This window comes from Gobio gobio (assembly GCF_949357685.1).
Source record: "Gobio gobio genome assembly, chromosome: 24".
Lineage (NCBI taxonomy): Eukaryota > Metazoa > Chordata > Actinopteri > Cypriniformes > Gobionidae > Gobio > Gobio gobio.
The window spans coordinates 9622234-9648218 of record NC_137120.1 but is presented as its reverse complement, the minus strand read 5'-3'; the positions used below and the strand labels follow the sequence as shown (position 1 = coordinate 9648218).

The 25985-nt window shown below is 39.5% G+C and overlaps 2 protein-coding genes across 5 annotated transcripts in view; one reads left to right on the top strand and one right to left on the bottom strand.

Moving 5' to 3' along the window:
- LOC307120270 (uncharacterized protein) overlaps positions 1 to 25985 on the top strand; it is a 911732-nt gene that overhangs the window by 296075 nt on the left and 589672 nt on the right. The gene's annotated exons all lie outside the window — the stretch shown is intronic.
- On the bottom strand, positions 10281 to 20954 carry LOC307120301 (SLAM family member 5-like). Its single transcript, XM_079807281.1, has 6 exons — positions 20921 to 20954; positions 20378 to 20716; positions 19135 to 19419; positions 14381 to 14494; positions 14102 to 14163; positions 10281 to 10581 (listed from the first exon to the last, which is right to left on the bottom strand). The coding sequence occupies exons 2-6, from the start codon at positions 20688 to 20690 to the stop codon at positions 10534 to 10536; spliced, it is 822 nt and encodes a 273-aa protein (XP_079663407.1). The 5' UTR covers positions 20691 to 20716; positions 20921 to 20954; the 3' UTR covers positions 10281 to 10533.

Here is a 25985-nt window from a genome sequence, read left to right as displayed (position 1 = left end):
AAATGGCAACATCTAAATGAACTGGTTTTATTCAAGTCATATTTTAAGATCGCTGAACAAACATATATACATTAATTTATACCAACAAAACTATTTTTATGGATTAAATATATAGACATAACTAGCTATTTAATTTAACAATCGCTCTTTACCAATTTTTTTTTAAGTGTAGAAGGTCTCAAGTTTTATTGAAATATACACTGACACTCACAGATCAGCTTCTGAGTCAAACTGAAACGTGCTGCGGTTGGTTTTCTTTAGAAACAGGGTTTGATCTTTTGGGTCTTCACGCATCTCATGCATGACATTGGGCATTCAGAGTGTGTATGCTTAGTTTGTACATGAGGGGCTTCTTCCTGTCCTGCTTTCATCTATGGTGAGAAACTGTGTTTGACACAGAGGTAGAAAAGCTATAGAAATACGCTGACATATTCTCTGACATTTACATGTGTAGAATGCAATTTATTTTATTTTGGAAAAGACAAAATTAATTAAAACTAAATCCATAAAATGATCCAATGGGAACCCATCAAAGATTCTAGCCTATAAAGTGCACTCCGCTTTTAACACTTTGACTGTAATAAAGCACAAAAAATAAGAAAACCATTAAAGAAAACCATTAAAGAAAACGCATGTTTCTTTACTTGGCTCATCTATTTATTTGTATATAGTATGCAACATCAAAAAGGTGTAGAATTTGATCTTTTAATACAGGGGTCTCCAAACCCGGTCCTGGAGGGCCACTGTCCTCAGAGTTTAGCTCCAACCCCAATTAAACACACCTGAACCAGCTAATCAATGTCATGTTAGGGCCTAATAAGACTATTAGCTGGTTCAGGTGTGTTTATTTGAGGTTGGAGCTAAACTCTGCAGGACAGTGGCCCTCCAGGACCGAGTTTGGAGACCCCTGTTTTAATATCACTGTTTTAGTATATTAGGGCCATTTAAGGTTCACCCGCCACCTGCCTGATCAGCCATTTAAATCTTACTGTCTTTCTACGTAGTTAATCTGTGTTTAAAATTAAGTGGTGCAACACAACACGATTTAAAATAAAGCCCAGATCAACAAATCATTTATTTAGCGTTAAGCTTTTTTTAAAGGGTTATTTCAGTGATTTAGCATTAAGCTTTGTATCAGTAGAAACCTGGTAGTATTTTCGAATTATGGTACTTTTCCCCCCTCATATCCCCCTGAGACGAGAGAATTATGCATTTTATTTCTGCAAAAAATCCTCAGATGATGCAAATATCGTAATTTTGCGTCATCGGAGGATTTTTGGCCAGAGGCTAGAGACTACAGGAGTTAGTTCCGCATGTTTTCAACACGCCCACAGGGGAGGGATCTCACTCACAGAAAGTAAATGCGCACGGCCGCTGCCGCTCGGCTCGGGCATTAATAACGGAGCGGTACGGAGCAAAGTGAGTGTTTCAACTTTTCAATGAATTCCTATGAAAGTTTAGCTTCCATAGGCATGATCTGATAACGAGAATGACAGCCAAATCTGACACTGCTGCGTCTGTGACGTGACTTTTGTTCGGCTCACTCACACTTTATTGAAAAGACATGCATGTTCAGTTATTATTGTGGTGTCTATTCTCTAACTGAACAAAATTATTTTATTAGTATGAATATCATAACGACGTTGGGGCGGTGCCATGGTGGGCAAGTGATAACCAATAGCCGTGGCTTTGGAAGTGGCCTCGTTGGTCAGCAAAGCAAGTGCATTCTGGGAGTTGTTGTCTTTCATCCACATGAGACAAAAATACATTTTCTGTCTTTTCTCAGTCTAAAAGGCACCAAATTCAAAAATAATTTCACATTTCTACTACATAAATGACACCGTTTAAATACACATTCATCTTCCCAGCGCTGAAGTGCCCCTTTAATTTAATCCTTATTGGTGCTTATTGGTTTCTCTAAGTGTTTATCACATTAAGCGTTTAAAGGTCCCGTTTTTCCTGTTTTTTTTTAAAGCTTTGATTGTGTTTACAGTGTGCAATATAACATGTGTTCATGTTTCGGGTGTAAAAAAAACTGTATTTTTGCACACAATTTACTTATCTGTATACCGCTGTTTTCACTGTCCTAAAAACGGCTTGAGAATTTCCCTGTTCTATGAAGTCCCTCCTTCAGAAATACGTAACGAGTTCTGATTGTGCCAGCGGTTCATGTGTTGTGATTCGACAGCAGCTTAGCGCACGTTGCCCGGAAAGGTCACACAAAGGTGATTTGACTCCAGGATGAAAATAACAGCATCTGGACCACATGGTGACAAACACACTACAAACACAACCGAATGCAACACTTCCTCTTCTCCACGTGGGAGAGCAACAAGACCACACCCCCTTTTTTGCGTATTCTTGTGGGCGGAGGTTAGTCAACAAATTGTTCTACTGACGTCATTAAAGCAGGATGTACAGGGATGTAGTCTAAACCGGCCGTTCGCTGTAGGCTTTGAAAGGGAACTTCTGTTAAATAAAATATCTCGCTTGGCATTGAACTTTGAGCTTTATAATTTTACAGGTATTATTTATGCTCTAACAGCAACATTACACACTAACTAAAGTTTGAAAAATGGGATCACGAAGAACAGGACCTTTAAAAAATGTGATTGAAATACTGCAGCAGGTGCTGTATATGGATCACAAGTGCCTAAAACTTACATCTTGTTCACATAGTTTGGTCTTTAAAATGGGAAAAATGATAGGCAGTTCTATGGTAGCCAAGAAATCTAGACGCACCCTAGCGGCAGAACATTCATTTTGCCGCGAGTGTAGTCTAGCAACTCTCGGTAGACCTGAGAGCTGGAAAAACCAAACTCTGGTCAGGCCAATCACAGCGTGTGTAGAGTCGGTGGGAGGGCTTAACATAATGACGGCACGTCACGGCAGAGTTGTAGAGGTTCTGCGTGCTACTCCTAAACCAAGAAGCTGGCGAACAGCGGTCTTTTGAATTGGCTTTGGCCGCGACTCTGGAAGACTTGGAGTTAAGCTTTTCTTTGAGAAAAGAACAAAGAACGGCACTGAAGTCATTCTTAAGAAAAGAAGATATGTTCGAAGTTTTGCCGTATACGGCGAAAGTCTATCAACTAACGTTAGCTCCATTAGCTCGGCTTAACCTTCTTCTTTGCTCTGGTTGGTTGTGGCGGTCATGGCGCTATCCAATTGCGTGCAGAGGGAATTTGAAAGACAACCGTTTATCCCACCCCTCGGATTGAGCCCTGCCAATGGTGAGTTCCCAGACCCAACATCTTGATGTGGGTCTGGCTTGTCAGGCTAGTTCGATGGCTGTTTTGCCCTCCAGGTCTCCACGACCTGAAAACTATGAATTGTAGCCATGGAAGCCAGCAAACAAATATTGCAGATTCTACCTGATAGGTAGGTGTGTGGTATGAGTGTATAATGGCCTTTAAGGTGGCTGTGCTTGTTTCTCTAGACAGTAACAGTAGTTTCAGCATTTGAGGAGATAAAATGTCAAATGGCGACGGAAAATGCGTCAATTGGAGTGAAGAAGAGACCGCTTCATTCTTACCAACATAGTCCGGAAAAAAATTGATAGTAGTCTACTGTCGGAAAATTTTTTAATTAAGTGATGCACAAAGTGCAGGTCGCATGGTGCATTCATCCAATCAGTGACATTGACACCGCAAATATGCAAATAAGATTGTTAACCAGGGGTTTAGGAATGTATACATACAGTGTGAAACGGCGGATATTGAATACCCAGGATTAATTGTCAACTCCGGGTAAATTATGAGCAGTGTGAAACATGAAGCAAGATTTACCCAGAGTTTATAATGAGCCATGGTTAACTATTTCAAGTGTGAAAACCCCATATATATTTACACTTTATTGTGAAATAATTTTATACTGTATAATGAGAGCTTTAAAGGTGAACTATGTAGGATTTTTGCAGTAAAACATCCAGAAACCACTAGGCCAGTGTTATATATTTTGTTCAGTTGAGTACTTAGAATATCCCAAATGTTTTCAACTATTTGTAAATCGTGAGAAAATTGCTATTTTAACCAAGGAGCCGGGACGTGTGAGCTATGCGTGTGAGGGAGTCGCCTGTCGATTGCGTCATATCTGCGTCACCCTCGGTCTCCGGTTTTATTCAGTGAAACACTTTACTCTCACTGCAGTGTGAACAAGTGTCATAGCAGCCGCCGAGCGAACGTCATAACTTCCTTTCAACACACTCAGATATATCTAATACGATAAACAGAGTTGCGTTACCTCACACTCAGCACTGGAGAAGAGGAAGTGCCGCCGGCAACCGTGTCATAATAAAAGTCCCGTCAGCGACTATGCCATAATAACAGTCCCGCTCTTCAATCGCTCCTGCGGCCTTGCTCAGCTCCACAACACTCGTCCTGCTCTGCTTCAGACTACAGTAATGTTAATAATCGCATCCATGAACATGATTTCTGCCCGAGTCCTATCCTGACTGTTTCCCACCGGCTGTGAGGTGAAGACCACATGTCCCGAGATTCTGCGCTCAAACGTGGCGTCATCAAACTACGCCTTTGTTTTGAACAGGCGACCTCTAGTGGACGGAAAAGTTACATAGTGTAGCTTTAAGAAAACTCTCAGTTGTAAGTAAGAGACTGTGTGAAATGTATACTTCCTGTTAAAAAACAAACAAACAAAAAAAAAACCTTGGTGGCCTTTAACACTTATTCTGCAGACTTAAAGTTGTAACATAAATGGGATCTTCCAAAGGTTTTAATATGTCCCTCCTGGGGTGAATAACTCTACATGTCAGATGTGGCCAAACCTGTAAAATTGGCATGAGTGGATCAGATGAATGCATCCAAAAACAAAGACACTGATATATCTCACATTACTGTGGCAGAATCAAACTGTAAATATTAACATAAAAATGTGAAATTGTGTTAAGGCGAAATGTGGTCTAAAAAAATGTCCCTGCCTTTTGAAAGCATTATATTCAGCAGGGTCTAAGTGTCTGTGATCACTACTTTGTTGCATGAATGCACCTGCATGTGTGCTTGGGGAGGAGGTTGTGAAGGATGTGGGTTGTGGTGTTTAATACACCCATGAGACTCTTGTAAGTTTGTCTGATGAGTGAACTTGCTTATTTGCATGTGACACATTATGAAACCTGAACGGTGACAATAACCAAATCAGAATAAACGTTATTCGCCACGTGTGTGCAAACTGTTTCAAACTGTATACACCCATCCAATCCAATCCAGACAGCTCTGCACAAAACCGACTCGATAACAGCGGAGTAAAACTGTGTCATCTGCACCTGTGGCAGATTGAACCTCTTCAGTTGACGAAGGAAGTATAACCTCTGCTTGGCCTTTTTCACCATGGAGTCAATGTGATTGTCCCGCTTCAGGCCCTGAGAGATGGTGGTGCCCAGGAACCTGAATGACTCTACTGCTGCCACATGCACAGGACGGTGAGTGGGGGGTTTCTCTTGGAGTCCACAATGAAATGTTTATTTCACTCAAATATTACTAAAAGCTCCTTTTACTTTAAAAAAGTTAAGTGAAGTCAATAACTGATTAGATTAAGCTTAACTACTACTGATATTTGCAGTAGAGTTCTAGTTCATGCTTTGCATCAAACTGCATGAGGAGAATACGTTGAAATTAAAGGGATAGTTCACCCAAAAACGAAAACTTGATGTTTTTCTGCTTACCCAAGGCATCCCAGATGTAGGTGTCTTTGTTTCTTCAGTAGAACACAAATGAAGATTTTTAACTCCAACCGTTGTCGTCTGTCAGTCGTATAATGCATGTGAATGGTGTCCAATTCTATTGGAGTAAAAAAACATACACAGACAACTTCAAATTAAACCCTGCGGCTCGTGGCGACACATTGATGTCTTAAGACACGAAACGTGTCTATGCAGTATTTATGCTATTATTTCACCTCATATCAGACGAATGTCATCAGCTCCCCAGACCGCCATAACTTCTTGCGAATAAGATTAAAATACCTGCGTGATCATAGATATATACAGAGATGCCTCATTAGTGCCTGCGCGGAACGGTCGAATGAGGAATCTGCGTATATATTTCTATGATCGTGCTGGTATTTTGACCTTACTTGCAGGAAGTTATGGCGTTCTGGAGAGCTGATGACATTCGTATGATATGAGGTGAAATAATATTGATGTCTTAAGACATCAATGTGTCGCCACGAGCCGCAGGGTTTAATTTGAAGTTGTCTGTGCATGTTTTTTTACTCCAATAGAATTAGACCTCATTCACATGCATTATATGACTGAGAGAATTCAACGGTTGGAGTTGGAAGAAACAAAGACACCTACATCTTGGATGCATAGGGGTAAGCAGAAAAACATCAAATTTTCGTTTTTGGGTGAACTATCCCGTTTAAGTATTTATGTTGTTTTTTTTGTTGTTGTTGTTGTTGTTGTTTTCGTCCAAGATTTATATAGGGAGAGATGTGTTAGTATTTAATCATCTGTTATATTGGTTTGGCGGGGGTTACTGGTGAACAGTAGCTAGAAACTGTGTTTAAAGGAACACTCCACTTTTTTTGGAAAATAGGTTCATTTTCCAACTCCCCTAGAGTTAAACAGTTGAGTTTTACCTTGTTCGAATTCATTCAGCCGAACTCCGGGTCTGGCAGTAGGACTTTTAGCTTAGCATAGATAATTGAATCTGATTAGACCGTTAGCATCTCGCTCAAAAAAATGACCAAAGAGTTTAGATATTTTTCCTATTTTAAACTTGACTCTTCTTTAGTTACATCATGTACTAAGACAGACGGAAAATGAAAAGTTGTGATTTTCTACACCGATATGGCTAGTAACTATACTCTCATTCCTGCGTAATAATCAAGGAACTTTGTGCCGTACCATGGGTGCAGCTGCACAGTGATATTACACAGCGCCTGAAAATAGGCTAACTTCTGTCAACATAACCAACGTGACAACCTGAGAGTGTGCTGGGAACTATTTTCAGGCGCTGTGTAATATCATTGCGCCGCTGCACTCATGGGACGGCACAAAGTTCCTTGATTATTACGCAGGAATGAGAGTTAAAAAAAATGGAGTGTTTCTTTAAGTTGAGGATGGATTGTAAAAGTTTAAGTGTTCATGTAAATGTACTGTTGGACTAACTGGAGTGTTGAATAAGTTGCCATCATAGAGATAGTGATGGTTAAAGCCGTGTAAAGCACCCTGAGTTTCCTTTCAACTGAAATCACAAAATGATTCATGACTCGAAGCTTTTCAACACTGTGTAGCCATCTAGTGGTCACAAAAATCATAGCCTAAAGACACACACAGACATAAGCAATCAGCATATGTATCTCAAGAACGGTGACAATCTAATGAAAAGCTCCGATGCAGTGCATGCTCAGTACCAGCATAGTACAAAGCTCATGCGTCTCCCAGCGTGCAACATGAATAAATTATGCAGCTAAACTGTCTTACTGGTTTTTTTTTTTTTTCATTTGCTATTATTTTTGCTGTTGTTTTGTTGTGGCTTTTTAGTAGCTTGGTTTGTGATAGCTTTTGAAAATCAATCTGTATCTTGTTGATTGTCACTTTTGTTGAAATTCATATCCTGATTCTTAATGTCTGTGTGTGTCTAGCGGATAAAGTAGTTCCAACCTTTTTGTGCAAAACAACTTTTTAAAATTAATTATTTAAATTATATGAGCAATGCTGAATCTTATGATGTAGAATCACAGAGCTGCAACAAACAATGATGTAAAAATTCACAACCCATAAAGATTAGGCTGTGAATGAAATCAGAGATACACAATATGTCAAAACATAACAACACCTAGCCCTGACAAAACTTTACAAAACCTTTTTTAAACAGAAACGGTGGTGCGTTGAACACACTGTTCTAGTTGCAACTATGGCAGCTGAGAAGGCCATTCTTTGTGTTCTTTTTTAAGAATTTTCGGAGCCTGATGAAATTGCTGTGTTTAACGCTGCAAAATAGGCTCAATGTTACAGTCACTGCTCTTGCCATCCAGAATAAAAGAGAACATCCCAATCGAGTGAAGGGATTTGTGGAAACTGTGGTTCCTAATTATCGTGATCCAACATTTGCCTCGCATTTCAGGATGAAAAGACAAACATTTCAGGTGAAGTATAATCCACTTCTTACCTCCAAGATATGATCTATATGATCTTATTATTTTTATTGTGAGTATTAGGCTTATCATTATTGCTGATCACTGTTGTTGTGCTATGATACCATTATATAATCAGAGGAGTATAAAGTTTATGAAAGTGTACACAATACAATAGCAAAATATATAAATATGTATAATATTTTTAAGTTATATTAATCAGTGTCTCTTTAATACCGCCTGGTTTATGATGCTGCTGATTGGGCTGACATTTGACACACCCACCAAACAAGAGAAACCGTATCTCAAACCCCGTTGCACACCGTTTCCAGGAAACATGTCATTCAACCCGGAAACCATAGCAAAACGTTGTGCACTGGTTTGAGCTTGAACGTGCCCCTGGTTAGTTACAGCAGCAGAGAAAAACGTTAAAAAGTCAAGGGTCAACTGCCAAACTAAAGAAAACACTGATCCCCATAATGGTGTTTTTGTAGATGTCTGACAGAAATAAAGTCAAACTGGTAGTAAGTGAAGGGGGGGATGTGATATTAGGACTACTTTATATTAACCACACAGGTGCCTTTTTACAGTATATGGTTTATTATCACATACTGGGGTGTTAGGACCCCTTCAGACCGCAGGATGAACAGCACCCTCTGCTGGCCTCACTAGTTCCAGCAGCAGCCAGGCTCAACCCGTGCAGTCGGAAGCTTCAGGTTAACCACTGCTTGTGCAGCAGGCCTCACGCATCCCATATAGCTACGTCTGGACCAGAACTTTCCAGACATAGATTAGCATGACTCTATTTTACATGTTCAGTGGCATTTAGTTGCTAATCTCAAACTATGCTGTGCTCAAAGGCACGTCCTATACGTAAGGCAATGTTATGCAATAACTGACGATGGGCCATTGAATTATTAGAATAAAAATGGACACGCGATGCAAATGCGGCCCCAACGCAAGCTCAGTTTCTGTGAACAGTAGGCTAAATCTCGATTTGACTGGCTAAACATTTTGACATTGACGAGCGTTAGACCGATGCACTGAACCAGAGTGATTATACAAAGCCTATATGTACTAGCATTATATTATATTTTATTTTATTATATTAGTAGCAACCGACCAATTCACAATGTATAGCAGGGGTCTCCAAACTCGGTCCTGGAGGGCCACTGTCCTGCAGAGTTTAGCTCCAACCCCAATTAAACACAATTGAACCAGCTAATCAGTGTTTTATTAGGGCCTAGCAAGACACTGATTAGCTGGTTCAGGTGTTTATTTGGGGTTGGAGCTAAACTCTGCAGGCCAGTGGCCCTCCAGGACCGAGTTTGAAGACCCCTGATGTAGAGCATCCTGGAAATGCCCCTGAGAGCTATCAACCACTAGAGGGTGCCTTTTATCAGGTATATCAATTTCATAAAAGTGATGAACAAAGTACGGTGTAAATATCATTAAATATCAGTTAACCCATTTAGCCGTTCATTTGTAATGATGATATTATCACTACTCAGGTCTGTCTTCAGGTTCTATCAGGAATATGTGTGGTTGTTGTTCTGGTGGTGGCAATTACGTGTACTGCTATTATAACCTATGTTTAACTGTACTATTGTTCAAACAGTCAATGGAGGGCAGTCACAGTGCAATGATCAGGTATGGTGTCTTATTATTAGCATGAGAGCATGACATCTTAGAGTAAACCCTATCGGGTAAAAAGAGCACTATTCTTAGAAAGGCACCAGAGCGATGTGCTCATTTGCTGAATATCTAGCAGTGTGTGTGTGTGTGTGTGTGTGTGTGTGTGTGTGTGTGTGTGTGTGTGTGTGTGTGTGTGTGTGTGTGTGTGTGTGTGTGTGTGTGTGTGTGTGTGTGTGTGTGTGTGTGTGTGTGTGTGTGTGTGTGTGTGTGTGTGTGTGTGTGTGTGTGTGTGTGTGTGTGTGTGTGTGTGTGTGTGTGTGTGTGTGTGTGTGTGTGTGTGTGTGTGTGTGTGTGTGTGTGTGTGTGTGTGTGTGTGTGTGTGTGTGTGTGTGTGTGTGTGTGTGTGTGTGTGTGTGTGTGTGTGTGTGTGTGTGTGTGTGTGTGTGTGTGTGTGTGTGTGTGTGTGTGTGTGTGTGTGTGTGTGTGTGTGTGTGTGTGTGTGTGTGATATTGTAAACCAAAGACAAAAAAGAACAGTAATAGACAAAGGAGCATGGTGAAGGGTGGAATACTGTTTAATAATTAAATTTAGACAAATTTCCACATGATAAGATACAAATAGAACATTTTAGTTTCTGGATGCTATTAGAGCACCACTAAATTAAGCTAAAACAATACAATAACAACTTATATGCATACGAGCAAAAACAAATATATACATCCTGCTATAGAATTAATGTGAATAAAACCAAAAATGTGAGGTATTGTCCTGTATGAGCTCTAACATCCTTTCCAGTACAGTATTTGATCATCGTTTTTTGGGGACATTTTCATATACAGCATCCGTCTTTGACTTCTGCAAGAAAAGAATTAAGTATATCAGGAACCTGCTGATGTGACGGGAAATTAATAGCAGACCGACTTAGGTTTCTCTGTGCAAAGCTTAATACTGACAATTCTCGTTTAGTTTTGTTTTGTAAAACAAACAGATGCTAACAAGGAGCAGCAAGAGGAAATCATACATTACTTTTTAAACCGTTAAATCATCAAACAGAATAAGTTCTGCAGGTTTGTCATGACAGCTTCTGCTCTGAGAATGATTGTCTTTCACACTAAAGCAACAGCACAGATACTTGTTGCAGCACGTCTACAAAAAAACCAATGGCTGCTGCGTTTCACCTCAGATAATCATCAAAATGAACCGCAGAGACACTGCAGCTCCAGTACAGACTTCAGCACAGCAAACATGAGTAACAACTCTGTGTCCTTCTTTCTGTCCAATGAAAATCTAATGGTATAAAACATGATTTTGTATGGGTTAGGCTATTTAAAAATAACAAACCACATACATGTGATTTTTAGCCCATTAAGAGGAACTCCAAGAATGCACTTGCTTTGCTGCCCTACAAGGCCACTCCCAAGCCAAGCCTACCGGTTACATCACTTGCCCACCGTGGCACCCCCAACACTGTCGTTTTCATTTTTATGGTAATAAAATAATTTAGTACAGTTAGAGAACAGACACTACAATTAAAAGCTTAACGTGTCTGCTCAATACAGTGTGAGTCGAACGAGAGTCACAGCACAAACGCAGCAGGAGTCAGATTTCATTCATCACGAGAGCAAAAAGCTGAGCAGAAAAGATGATCACAGAAGATTTGGTTTTAAAGTAAAATGTAAAAGCGCCTATTTAAGTGAGTTTGTCATTGTTCTGTTCTCTTGTTGTGTTTCTAATTAAGGATAATAGGCTAATGAACCCACAATTCAAGCAACCCGCCCCCGAATTGGCGCTAATTCTAAACCGAAACTAAAATGAGAACGGCTGCACGGGCATTCATTCGCGGCTGCACAGTCATTCACGTTGTGTGTCCAGTCTGGTGCGTTTTCAGTTCATGCCTATGGAAGCTTAAATTTCATAGGAATTCCTTGAAAACACTCGCTTTGCTCTGCACCGCTCCGTTATGAATGCCCGAGCGGCCATGCTCATTTCACTTTCGGTTTAAAATTAGCGATTTGAAAAGCCCCCATCGGTGTTGTCACAAGTCGATTAACCGGTGAGAAAATGTCCTCGCCGTCACATCCCTATTCTCCACAGCGCAAGACTCTGTTAGCTTAGCTTAAAAAAACGATGGCTGACACTATTTGTACATTCTGTGAGTGAGATCCCACCCCCTATGGGCGGGTTGAAAACGTGGAACTAGCTCCTACTACTGGCTGTAGTCTCAAGCATCTGAGCCAAAAAAGCCTTAGATGATGCAACAGGACGATTTTTTTTTTCAGACACAAAATACAGAAATCTCTCATCTCAGGGGGACATGAGGGAGGGTCATTCGAATATATTACTGGGTTTCTACTGATACAAAGCTTCATGCTAATCGGTGAAATAACCCTTTAAGTGGAGCTCCTCCGTGACACTCGCTCCGTTCCCATGACTCTCTGCCCCACCCTGCTTCCCACATATGCATTATTGTTTAACGATCGCTTCCATATGTTTTAAATGTGTTTTAATGTGTTCATAGTAGGTGTTCCTAATCTACCAGCTACCACGGTATCCAACGATGAACTAACACAGACAATATATTAACAATAAAAAATTTTTTTTTTAATACACATTAATAAATAATTATAAATAATGATAAAATGTTTTTAGGTCTGTGTAGCAGGGCGGTTTAGGTCCCGCCCTATTGAACATAGTTGTCACCTGAATGGTGGGTGTGACAGCCTATCACTGCCGTTCCTGGCATATTTAAGGCGGAGTTTTGTCACCTGGGTGCGCATCATACCATCTTTGTCGTGTGTGTGCGCATCATACCATCTTTGTTGTGTGTGTGTGTGTGTGTGTGTGTGTGTGTGTGTGTGTGTGTGTGTGTGTGTGTGTGTGTGTGTGTGTGTGTGTGTGTGTGTGTGTGTGTGTGTGTGTGTGTGTGTGTGTGTGTGTGTGTGTGTGTGTGTGTGTGTGTGTGTGTGTGTGTGTGTGTGTGTGTGTGTGTGTGTGTGTGTGTGGGTGTGTGTGCGCAGCTCTGTGGGAGCCAGGTTACGGCTGGTGTGACTTTGCCGATGGGTACATGCTCTCTTTAACCCCAGGTGTGTGCTCTTATGCAGCGTTTGCAGTTTCGCCTTCGTTATACACCTACAGATAACGTTGTGAGTGATTGAACCCGTGTGCTTAGCAATCTACTTCTGGTGGGGCAACTGCTCGTGAACACTTCGGTTCTGTGGACGGCAGCGCAAACGCTCCTTAGACGACACCGAGACTGCATTGTTTTGTTCTGCTGTAGTTCTGTGACTGACCATTCTGTTATTTTATTTGTTTTTGTGTTTCACGCTCATGCTGGTGGCCTAGGGAAGGATGGCTAGCCCGAGCCGTCACGTAAAATGAGATGTACTCTTAACAGTGCATGTTTAGCCCCACTGATTGTTATATTGCCACCGGCAGCGTGTGTGTCCTGTTATTTGTGATAATTTTCCTTAAATCCTCACTCCTTCAAGGAATGGCGTGGAAATGTTTTGTTTAATGTTTTGATTTGAGTTCTGCCTGACTCCTGTGGCCAGTGGGCCTTTTGTTGCAAGAATTTATTCTCATACAATTTGTCTTTGTTTAAGTGTGTTCTTATATTTTGTTTATTCAGGAGCTGAAGGCCCCCAGTGAGGGAAGCTAGCTGCTTTTGCCCTGTGGTGGTGGTGTTTCTCACAGAGTGATTGCCATTTTGACCCCTGCGTCTTCCTCACTTAGAGTGTGTGTGCAGTGTGAGTGGTTGTGTGGAGCATAATTGGGTGAGTGGTGTGTCGTAAGATGCTCACTGTCCAGCTAGCTGCCCACTGGTAAGCCTCAGCCTGAAGGTCCTTTTGTTTTTCTATTATTATTATTATTATTATTATTATTATTATTATTATTATTATTATTTTCTGTTTTCTTTGGTTGGTCAATAGTGTTCTACATTTTTAACTTAATGTGAAATAAAGTCATTTTTGTATTTATATCTACGTCTCTTGTCGTTAGTGGAGACGAACCTATGTGCCCTATATTGGGTTTGAATTTCCCCGTTTATAGAATCGGGGTGGCGCAGTCGTGCATTAGTGTAAACGATTTTTGCTTCCTTCGCCATACTCTGGTGTAGTTATACTTCTGGTAAATTTGTGTCTGCCCATCACAGCCCCGCTACATCTGCAAAATGGAAAAACTTACACAGAGGTGCAAACAGTGGCCCCTAGAGGCTTAATGGAAATACCATAAAAAAACAGCTTTTTTTCTGCTCACTACTGAAGGTAATAATGACGGTTGAGATGATAAACCACACACGTCTGTTCACTGACCGCCTGATGCTGCAAACTTCAAACACACTGACTGGCTGCAACAACTTCTTGCAACTTCTTACCTTTAGTCGTGTTGTTGGTTTACACAATGCTGAATCCGTTCTGTCTTCCTCCTGGGCCTTGACTGCATTAACAATAACCACAGATGTGTTAAAAGTTTCAATTCTATATATATATATATATATATATATATATATATATATATATATATATATATATATATATATATATATATATATATATATATATATATATATATATATATATATATATATATATATATATATATATATATATATATATATATATATATATATATGGATGAATTTGTCACTCCTGACCTGTTTTTCTACATTTCTTGCAGATGCAGCATATCACGACTACAGCAACAATCAGCAGAGATCCAGCGGCAGCCGCAGAGATCAACACTATGTACAGTAAAGGTAGGCCTTGACCTGTAATAGACAAAGCCTTTAGTGTGAGTGAATCTGTCTGTCTGACCTACAGCTAACTCTATGTTTGAAGTGTATTTACTTTTTTGCCTAGCAGTACTAGGATTGAATTAAAGCAGAAAGTACATTAGAAAGTAAGATTACAAATAAAAACAAAAAAAATACAGATGCAAATACTAATAGAAGTATGAAAACAGATGAATAGAAATATACAAAACATGTTCAGGAGTACAATACGAAATAATAAATATAGCTGCAAGCAGCCATTAACGGGTTCAAGTGCAACAGAAGCAAACAAGGAAGATAGCAGCAGACCAACTGAAAAAATGAGTAAAGACATTTGAAGCAAAAACGTTGAAACACCATATTAAAACATTGAGTTGTATAGTGCCAATGTCATGTTTTGTTCTATTATAGCGCCACCAAGAGGCACAGTCCTACAATTTTTTTATGTGTCATCGGAGTGAGCCCATAAATGTGTGTGTCAATTTTGGTAAAAATATCTCATTTTGTTTTGGAGTTATAGACATTTATATGAAAAAACATGTAAAAAATTACTGACACCTGACTTTGATTGGATTTTACTACCCCTTACTATCAATATTTTGACATTTGGGCAGTAACTTTTGACCATCGACCTATGTTTCCGATTTTCTGGCGCTGGTTTCGTCTCGATCTTACTAGCGGTTTCGAAGATATCAGCTAATGTTTTTTAAGCGATAAATTACCGCGCTGCACAAACCATATGCCGAAACTTGGCAAGTCTGGTATCGTTGGACTTGGCAAGGATTCAGGAGACTAAAAAAGTTAGTCCCACGAAAATAAGTGAACCCCACCTTCTCGAAACTTCTCAGGCTACTTCAAGGCATCGTGCTGATGAACCATACCGAGTTTCGTAACAATGCGTTCATAAAATACAGCATTTTAGCACATAATTCAAAATGGCCGACAGTCAAAATGGCCGATACGGTAAAATTGAATATCAGATTTTTGGACAAACGGTTCAGAAGTTATACGCAAAAACAGCCATTTTTCATATCTCCGGACCAGTAGGTGGCGCTGCGCCGAAACGCTGCATGTTGCCTCAGGTCATGCTTGTGATGACTTGTACCAAGTTTGGTTTGAATACCATAAAGCGTTGTGGAGATATTGCCTTAAGTGTGTTTTAGCAAGCATTACATAAAATTTGTTTGCATGTTAATCAAAAGCGATATGACGAATCAACTTGAATTCCAAAATTAATCCAGATTGATCCAGATCCAACAAATCCAATTGAGTTCGAAAAAGTTGGGTTTCGGTTAATTAAAAATGGCGGGGACATTTTTATGAGGGAAATGACGTCATATGGTGCAATCGAATCAGCTTGAGCCAAGGAATCGAAAGAAAAAAGGATTTTGTTTTTAGCTCTTATGTTTCAAAAGTTATTAGCAAAAACATGAGTCAAACTTTGGACAGGTGGTGGCGCTAGAGAGATTGATTTAGAGACTCCAAAATTGGTGTGGTTTCTATTGGTAATGACCTCTATCAGTGTACCAAATTTCATAATTTTTCCGCAAACGGTTCTATGGGCTGCCATAGACTTCCATGGCGGAATAATAATAAGAAATCTAACGGTTTCAAGAGGGGCTCCGCAACTTCGGTGCTTGGCCCCTAATGATACATACTTTACATATACACATATATAAAATATAAATGTAAATAAAAAATTTTGTATAAAACATGACCAGGAGTTTAATGTAAGAACAAAAATGAAACCCTAAATATCTACCTTATTTTCCTGAATCAATCCAGTACCAATAGGAACGGTACTAGCATTACGTTTTGTCCCTATGATGTCAGATTATTTTGCTTCCTAAGGCCCGGTTTACACCTGGCATTAAGATGCGTTTTGGTCGATTGGATCACAAGTGGACGCCGTTAAATACAGGTGTAAACAGGGGCTAAAACGTTTTGAGCTTGTCCTTTTGACCACTTCCGGAGGTAGTCGACAACGCATTCAACTGGATTGCTTTCGTATGTGCTTTCATGGTGTCAAATGCGTTCAAACAGCCACAAAAGACCGCCTTGCACAAGCTTATTTCATCCATTAGATTGAAAAACCTGAAAAGCCTTTATACCCCTTCGCTCGAAGAAATCAGAACAGAGGTAGTCGAAAGTGAACAAGAGAGAAATTAAAACACCAGGTGTAAACAGGAATGTGTATGCCTCGTCTACTTGTGATCCGATCGACCAAAACGTATCTTAATGCCAGGTGTAAATAGGGCATAAGAAGCTGACCAGTTTTTCAGCCCTAGTTGGTGAAAAAAGTTTGTGAAAGGGATGATCTTTCTGAGACATTTCTTGTTTTAATTTAATGGCGGCTTGCTCTCTCCGAGTTTGCAGACCAGGTACACATCACTGATGTGTTTGTAGTTCTCTCACTAATATGTTGTGTTTCCTTCTGTATCGTTTCCAAAAGAACTGCTTGCTTTTTTGTGAGAACAACTAACAGCACATTTGCATACTATAGACACCCAGTAGGCACAAGATGTAGACTCCAACATCGTCAGACGTTTGATTTTGGTTGAAAATGAAAATCGGGTTGACGTCTAAACACATCATTTGTTTGACGTCAAGCTTCAATCCAGCGGTCACTGGACATCAATGTAGAGTCAGGAAGACATTGATCGGATGTCAAATATTGGTTAAAAATCATAACCGGGTTGACATCTTAACTCAGCTTTTATTTGACGTCAAGCTCCAACGTTGGGCAGACGTCGAATTTTGGTTGGAATAAACACCACAAAAAAAAGGTGAAATGCATGGCAGTACAGGGGGCCAAACGTTTACCATTAATGGAAAAAACAGTTGAAGACCATTACAACTGACTTCAGCCGCAGCCTTAGATTAAATCAACTGAAGATAAAAAGGCATGAAATCTCTCAAGATCTCAGCGAAGGATTAAACCACTTCACAATCAGCATTCCCAGCTTCACACATTACTAACCAGACTGACTTTATTTCTGTCATACGTTTTACAGAAGATCTTAATGAGAATGAACAGTTTTAGATGTTGATGTTTTATTGATAATGTTCAGTGAAGTTATCATTATGGTGATCAGTGTTTTCTTTAGCTGGGCTGGGCTTTTGTTGTTGTTGTTGTTTTTTAATCTCTTAGACACTGCTGGATTTCATATTGTAGAAGGATTGCTATAATTAATAATACAAAATGATAACATATCAATAGATTAGATTCTGGATGACATCAGTGAATCAGATCACTATATGATGATTATATCTTTATCATCACGAAGTAGCCAACACATTTTCTCTTGCTGTTCTTGACATAACAAACACAATTACAGCAGTCAAAAAAAAACTAATGGTAAAAAGTTTACAGTCAAACTCTAAAACAAACACTGATCACCATAATGGTACATGGTACACTGAACATTATCAATAAAACATCAACATCCAAACCTCTGTTAATTCTCAATAAGAACATCTGTAGACATATGACAGAAATAAAGTCAATCTGGTTAGTAATAAGTGAAGCTGGTAATGCTGTTTGTCAAGTTGGACTGTTGGATGTTGGATTTAGACGTCAGCCTGATGTTCATTTAACCCAAATTTGACGTCTAGCCGACAATGATTTAGTTAGAATCCAATGTCTTCCTGACGTACAATATGGAGCATACAGTACATACTGACTAAATCATCAACAGAAACTCCATGTTTCACAAACACTAAAGAAAAGACAACGCTGAGATGCCTTTTTTTACACACTTGTCTGTGATCATTTCCATTTAGTTGGATGACAAGGTGATACATATTGTGACCGTAATACCATTTCAGTGGTGCTGAATGTGTTGAAAATTTTACAAAGCATATCCTTATTTCGACAGACTAGTTTCCATTTAAAAGCATGTCATTGTTTTGTGCCCAAGTCTCCAAATCATGTGCCTCCATTTCCAAATGTTTTGTCTCTTTCTATGGCTTTTAACTTAATAGCTTGTGATATTCTGCGTAAGCCGCGTTCAGTGTATCACAGAAAGTTACTTCACGGGTTGACATATGGAATATTTTACTAAGTTAAGGTAATTGGTCTCTAGTCAGATTTTTCATTGGGATGGCTAACCTTTGGATCTGGTCATTACACCGTGTCTACACCAGATACGACAGTTGTCGTGCCATGCTGTGCCGCATTAGCTTGAGGCTGTTGGAAATCCCTTTGCTCTTCAGGTTAAGAAGTAGCGCAAGTGCTAGGATTACATCAGAAATAGAAAGCGGCGTCAGGTTACTGTTGGGAAATTGGCGCCGCATCCAGTGTCGACGACAGCATCACTTAATATAATGGGTTATTTTTGCTTTTGTCGCATTGCGACGCTCGCGTTTGGTGTAGACATGGTGTTAGCCTCTTTATAGACTGTTGATAAGTATCAAATGTGTTATAACTGGTGCCAAATGTAATATGTATCATCAGGATCACTTGCTTTCTGTGTGTCTAATCTTAAAAGGGCTTGTTTTATCATTCCTATCCTACGAAGTTCATGCATTTTTGTTAGTTTGGCCAAAGGACAAAATTGCACACGTGGCTCAAAACATCAGCACTGTAACTTGATAGATCAGCTTATTAATCAATGTTATTATCAACACCAACATACCTTCACGTGTGTGACAGAGTTGAGTGATGTTGGGATGTCTGGTCTGGTTGCTGATGGGATTGTTCAGCACACAGCTGTAGGTGTTTTTATCCTGATATTCCACCTCCAGAGGTAGAGAGAGACTGATGCTGAGATCAGACACACTGATGTTGGACATTAAACTGTTTCCTTTGTACCAGGAGAGAGTCACATGACTCACATTCCCCGCTAAGCACACCAGTGAACATGATGATGATGATGATGATGATGAACTATCTCTGGTAATGTTAAGAATGGGAAGAGGAGCTGGGAAACATGAGAGAATAAACAGAAATATGGATACATCTAAACATCTTATTTTGGCTGTAGTGTTGAAGGTCAGTGAGTGTTTATCAAACTATAAAATAATGAAACATTTCAGTATATAAATATTTAAAGGAACATTCTGGATTAATTTCAAATTAAGCCCAATCCAATGCATTTTTTCAAAAATTAATTTCCATTTGTCCACCAGAAAAGCAAAAATTTGTGTTACAGTGAAGCGCTCAATGGTATGGAAGCTTGTTTCCACCACGGAATAAAAAAAAAAAGTGAATTGCGTATAGATAATTGTGTTTTTTTATCTCACAATCTTGACTCTTTTTTCCCCTCACAATTGTGCATTTACATCCCGCAATTCTGACTTTTTTCCCCCTCACAATTGTGCATTTACATCCCACAATTCAGACTTTTTTTATCGCAATTGTTAAGTTAGTTAAAAAAAATTTGAGTTAAAAGTCCAATTCTGAGGAAAAAAAGTTTACATCTCCCAATTCTGAGAAAAAAAGTCTGTATTGTGAAATAAAAATGTGTCAATTACCTTTTTTATTTTTAGTGGCGAAAACAAATTTCCATAGAATGTGGCCGATCTGTGAATGTTAAAATACTCAGTGTTTCAATAGTACGGCCACAAGATGTGAACAATATGCGTGATATCATGATTTTAGTCTGAAAAATCACGTATTAACCCTTTGTGTAAAGATATACCCAATTTTACAACTTTTAATAAACCTTAAAATTACTGTAAAAATGCTGAAGTGCTTCTGAAGATTTTTTTTTAATTCTCCAAATATTGCCATCATTCATGTCCATTATAAGTGCCTCACCGTAACCTCCAAATGAGTCTAAATTATTTTTTGTGTTGATCGACACAATGCCACAAATGCTGTAGACTGAGCTTAACTTGTAAAATACGTGAAGGACGAGACAAATGATCTCTACTCACCATAGACAGAAACACTGAATGTTTTTGTTGTCAGTTTCGCTCCATTTATGTCGAGTTGATAATCTCCAATATGTTCAGTTGTAATGTTTGTGATGGTCAGAGATCCAGTTTGATCGTCCAGCTTCAGTCTGTCTCTGAATCTCCCATCAGGAACATCATCATGTGTGGAGAAGATTCGGTTCTCAATGCTGATTTTAGCTATGCGAGACTTTTCAGCTCCATATTTCCACAGTATGTCGTCGTCTACACGTATTTTAGTAACACCAGAGTTTAGCGTGACAGAATCTCCCTCCAGCACTGACACTGACTTCATTTCATTTGTTTCAGCAACAAACACACCTGGAGAGTGAACAGGAACCGATTAAGACTACTGTTAGTTTACAAAGCCGGAAGCCAACTATAGTGTGAAATTATTTGTTAATTACTTCTCATCTTGCTTTGGTGTTGTTTATGATTACAGCAGAATTATCTTAGTGAAAACTAACAGTAGTTTGTTATGCCGTTCTGAAATATTAAGCCATTAAAAATGCTTTTATAACTTACCAGTAAGACAGCACCAGCACAAACAGAACAATACAAACATGTGAAACATTTTCTTCAGTAGTTCAGTGAAAGGTCTGACCTATAATAGACTATCCGCTGATAATCATCAAGCTGGTGTGAATCCTCCCACGATGAGTTTAACCCTCCTATAGTTCACACAATCTGAACATACGTCATAAGTCTGTAGTTACATCAAAATCATCTTCTGGCTCTTATTAAGACTTTACTAACATTTTAATAATGATTTAAAAAAAATATTAATTTAACATTGGTAATGTTGTATGATGTTACGCATTAAATACATAAAAGAACATTGTATGAATCTCCTTGAATTATATGGGTAAAAAAAAATATATATGGATTCTATAATCTAATTAAGTTATCCACATATCAATTATTGTGTTTATGGAAAAAATAAAACAGAAAAGTTCACATTGCCAACATCACTGAGGTGTGACTCTTGCAGCTTATCTGAGTCAAACTGAAACTTGCTGCGGTCTGATTTCTAAAGAAACAGGGTTTGATCTGTTGGATGGACAAACATCTTGAATGTGGCCATTGGTTTGATTTGTGTTTTTGTAGGTGAAGGGCCTCTTCCTGTTATGAACCTCACAGTTTGACTTCCTCTCTAGATAAAACCTGCTTTACAGTAAAATAAAGTACTGAATCAATCCATCAAAACTCAAAACAATCAAAGACACTTCACAGGTCAGACTGGATTCTAACATGCAACATTTATTAGCTACACAGATTGTGCCATTTGGGACAGGGCCTTAGAAAAGACAAGCTAGCTGAGGGTAGTTTCTAGACGTTGACTGCGTCCGAAAACCTAGCCAGCTGACTCTTTGCCTCGCTGCCTTATTAGACAATGGCTTCTACACAATACGGCACATTTGCTTCAAATGTTTCAGTGTTTCATAAAGCCTCGGTCTGCTCACCACTACTAAACACTGGATTTTCAAAAGTATGTGAAGTTCGCGGCTCCATTGTTGCAGTAAACGTTCATGAATGAATAATTTATAGAAGCATACCAGCCTGTTATTGCAGGGATATCGACTTTACATTTTCACGCCCCTAAACATGATGCAGGACAAAACAAAGGTTTCATTACATGTCAGTCAAACATCCTCTTGGGCGGTCCTTGACCAATGAAAGCTGCGATGGAGTCCAGACCTTCTGCCGACCAGCCATACAGGTTGAAATGGGAGAAGAAATGCTGCTGGATTTAAGAAGGATACAACTGATGGCAAACTATTGGGCTACTTTGCAGGGGCATAAGGACTCCCATCCCACAAAGCAGTAGGCCTACTCCAGGTGTGCTGGGAGAATGGAAATCAAGTTGGATTCAATCAAAAATACACATTTAGAACTCTTGAAGTTATGTAATCACACATGCAAAAAAAAATGACTAGAGAAATTATAAACTTAAGTTTACTTTATTTGCAAATTTTCTTCAACAGAGAAAAACAGTCAAAAAAGAAACAAGTGCAGAACAAAAGTGCAAAACAAACAGTTTGATACAATACACCACAGGACAGAAACATAAAACATATAACATATGTTTGGTCCCAGAGTTTGGAGGAAGAGAGGAGATGCACACAATCCACGTTGCTTGAGGTCCAGTGTAAAGTTTCCACAGTCAGTGATGGTTTGGGGTGCCATGTCATCTGCTGGTGTTGGTCCACTGTGTTTTCTGAGGTCCAAGGTCAACACAGCCGTATACCAGGCAGTTTTAGAGCACTTCATGCTTCCTGCTGCTGACCAACTTTTTGGAGATGTAGATTTCATTTTCTAACATGACTTGGCACCTGCACACAGTGCCAAAGCAACCAGTACCTGGTTTAAGGACCATGGTATCCCTGTTCTTAATTGGCCAGCAAACTCGCCTGACCTTAACTCCATAGAAAATCTATGGGGTATTGTGAAGAGGAAGATGCGATATGCCAGACCCAACAATGCAGAAGAGCTGAAGGCCACTATCAGAGCAACCTGGGCTCTCATAACACCTGAGCAGTGCCACAGACTGATCGACTCCACGCCATGCCGCATTGCTGCAGTAATTCAGCCAAAAGGAGCCCCAACTAAGTATTGAATACTGTACATGTTCATACTTTTCGATTGGCCAAGATTTCTAAAAATCCTTTCTTAGTATTGGTCTTAAGTAATATTCTAATTTTCTGAGATACTGAATTTAGATACTGGATTTTTATATACACTCACCTAAAGGATTATTAGGAACACCATACTAATACTGTTTGACCCCCTTTCGCCTTCAGAACTGCCTTAATTCTACGTGGCATTGATTCAACAAGGTGCTGAAAGCATTCTTTCGAAATGATAGCATCTTGCAGTTGATGGAGATTTGTGGGATGCACATCCAGGGCACGAAGCTCCCTAAAGTGTGCCAAGAAAACATCCCCCACACCATTACACCACCACCACCAGCCTGCACAGTGGTAACAAGGCATGATGGATCCATGTTCTCATTCTGTTTATGCCAAATTCTGACTGTCTCAACAGAAATCGAGACTCATCAGACCAGGCAACATTTGTCCAGTCTTCAACTGTCCAATTTTGGTGAGCTTGTGCAAAATGTAGCCTCTTTTTCCTATTTGTAGTGGAGATGAGTGGTACCCGGTGGGGTCTTCTGCTGTTGTAGCCCATCCACCTCAAGGTTGTGCGTGTTGTGGCTTCACAAATGCTTTGCTGCATACCTCGGTTGTAACGAGTGGTTATTTCAGTCAAAGTTGCTCTTCTATCATCTTGAATCAGTCGGCCCATTCTCCTCTGACCTCTAGCATCAACAAGGCATTTTCGCCCACAGGATTGCCGCATACTGGATGTTTTTCCCTTTTCACACCATTCACAAATTTACAAAACCCTAGAAATGGTTGTGCGTGAAAATCCCAGTAACTGAGCAGATTGTGAAATACTCAGACCGGCCCGTCTGGCACCAACAACCATGGACTTGTCTTGACCAGGACCACATCCCTAAATGCATTGAAGCAACTGCCATGTGATTGGTTGATTAGATAATTGCATTAATGAGAAATTGAACAGGTGTTCCTAATAATCCTTTAGGTGAGTGTGTATATATACTATACTATATACTATAGCCTACTTTAACCCAAGCTGAATAATTAAAATGGTTTAAATGGGTAAATCTTCTTTTTATTTTTCATTTTCTTTTAAAACCAGAAAAAAGGGAGAAATTTTTTGTTATTCTTTATTATTATAATTTTTTTTTAAAGGCCGTAAAGAATTCATTCTACAGTCCCTAATAACTAATAATTTTGTGGACTTCAATACATTAATAAAAAAAAATATTGCCTAAAGAATTGATCATTCATTCACCTCAGAAATAATGACATACTGCTCTCCCCTACACAAAAGTTTTTTTTAAGTAAAAAGTATCGTATTGGTATCGGTATCGGCAATACTGACCCTATATGTATTTGGTATCTGATCGATACCAAATTTTGCAGTATTGCCCACCACTAGAGGCTGCACGGACTCTGATGACGACACAGCTGTTCCGCGATTGGCCAGATTCACCGCATGACAGCGATCACGTGTGTTTCGTGTTTATTCCCAAGGGGGTAATCCAGCCCCCGGAAAGCGTACCTTCCATAGGTACGCAGCCATTGCTAACCATGCCATCACCTGCTGTTAGCATCCCATTGACTCCCATTCATTTTGGCGTTACTTTGACAGTGAATATCTTTACATCTGAGGCGTTTAAAGACATTCGTCCATTGTTTATTTCTAAACAAACACAACAATGTATAAAAGGCTCCATTACCTTGTATCTTACACTATCACCCCGTTGAAGCTGTTTTTGTAAAATATAAGCTAATGATTGCGTCATAACCACGCGACTGTGTCGAGCTGTTGAGCAAATTACCATATAGACCCGAGGAGAAGCTCGCAGGCAATCTTTTACTGTCTATGAGGCAATCGGGGGCACGTGAAGGCATAAACGCAGATAGAGATGTTGCAGATCCTGCTTAATTCATCAAAAGTTGCTCCTGCTCCTCTCTGCCTCTGCACGATTCGGTGATTCAGATTTGACTTTGCACTAGAAGACTTGCCACTGTCAGACAGGTTGCTCACGTCACATCTACGTTATCAAGCTCAGTCTGAGGCTGCAGTACATCAGCCATCAGGGAGTGCTTCTAACTGACTTAAATTATCTCTGTTGAAGTCTATGGGGTCGCTCTGTCCATTTCTTTTACTGTCTATGGTTTATTCTAGGACCTTCAGTTCAACTAATGCGCACAAATCAGTTTTTTATAACAGTAAAACCTCCTTTCATGTAGGTGCAATGTTATATTGTCACGTTTATCAAAATAAAACTGATAAAAAACGTAGACCCTACTTCATTGATAGTGTAGGCTTATATGTTGAACTTTATTCTTGTACATACACACACTGAGTAAAGTATTACATGACAATATTGTCTCTGAAACATCTGTGTATTGACAAATATTGCATTTATTTCACTTCAGCTGTGATAAAGTATGCAAACACAGCGCGAGCGTCACTGCGGGAAGCAGAAAGTGTCTTCTGGCTGCGTCCGAAATCGCGTACTATGTGAGTATGTACTACATTTGAATTAGAACGTACTTCACGACCGTTAAAAAAGTACGTTCTATATAGTATACGGGTAGTATGAATGGAGTCCGGACGTACTACATGCGCCATGATGGAATTGTGACGTGTCATAACAGCGCATGTCACGTGACAGACGCTGTCATAACAGCACGAAAATTTAAAGAGCCCATTCCACTGACTGCACCAACTTCGAGCAATGTTTTTAGTTCTGCTTTCATCAGCGTTTTTATGTCGTTCGAGCTCACAATCCAGAGGAGGCGTCGGTCAGCTACTCGCAGATCACGCCTACTTCGAGAGCTTTTGAGGAATTTCTCAAATAACGTAAGTATTATAATTTATTTAGCTATTAAATTTTACCTCAGAAAAAAAACAACCAAAAAAAACACAAACATGTGAACAATGACAGATGTTGATTTTTGGCAAGGAAAACGTACTTTATTTGCTTGTGATA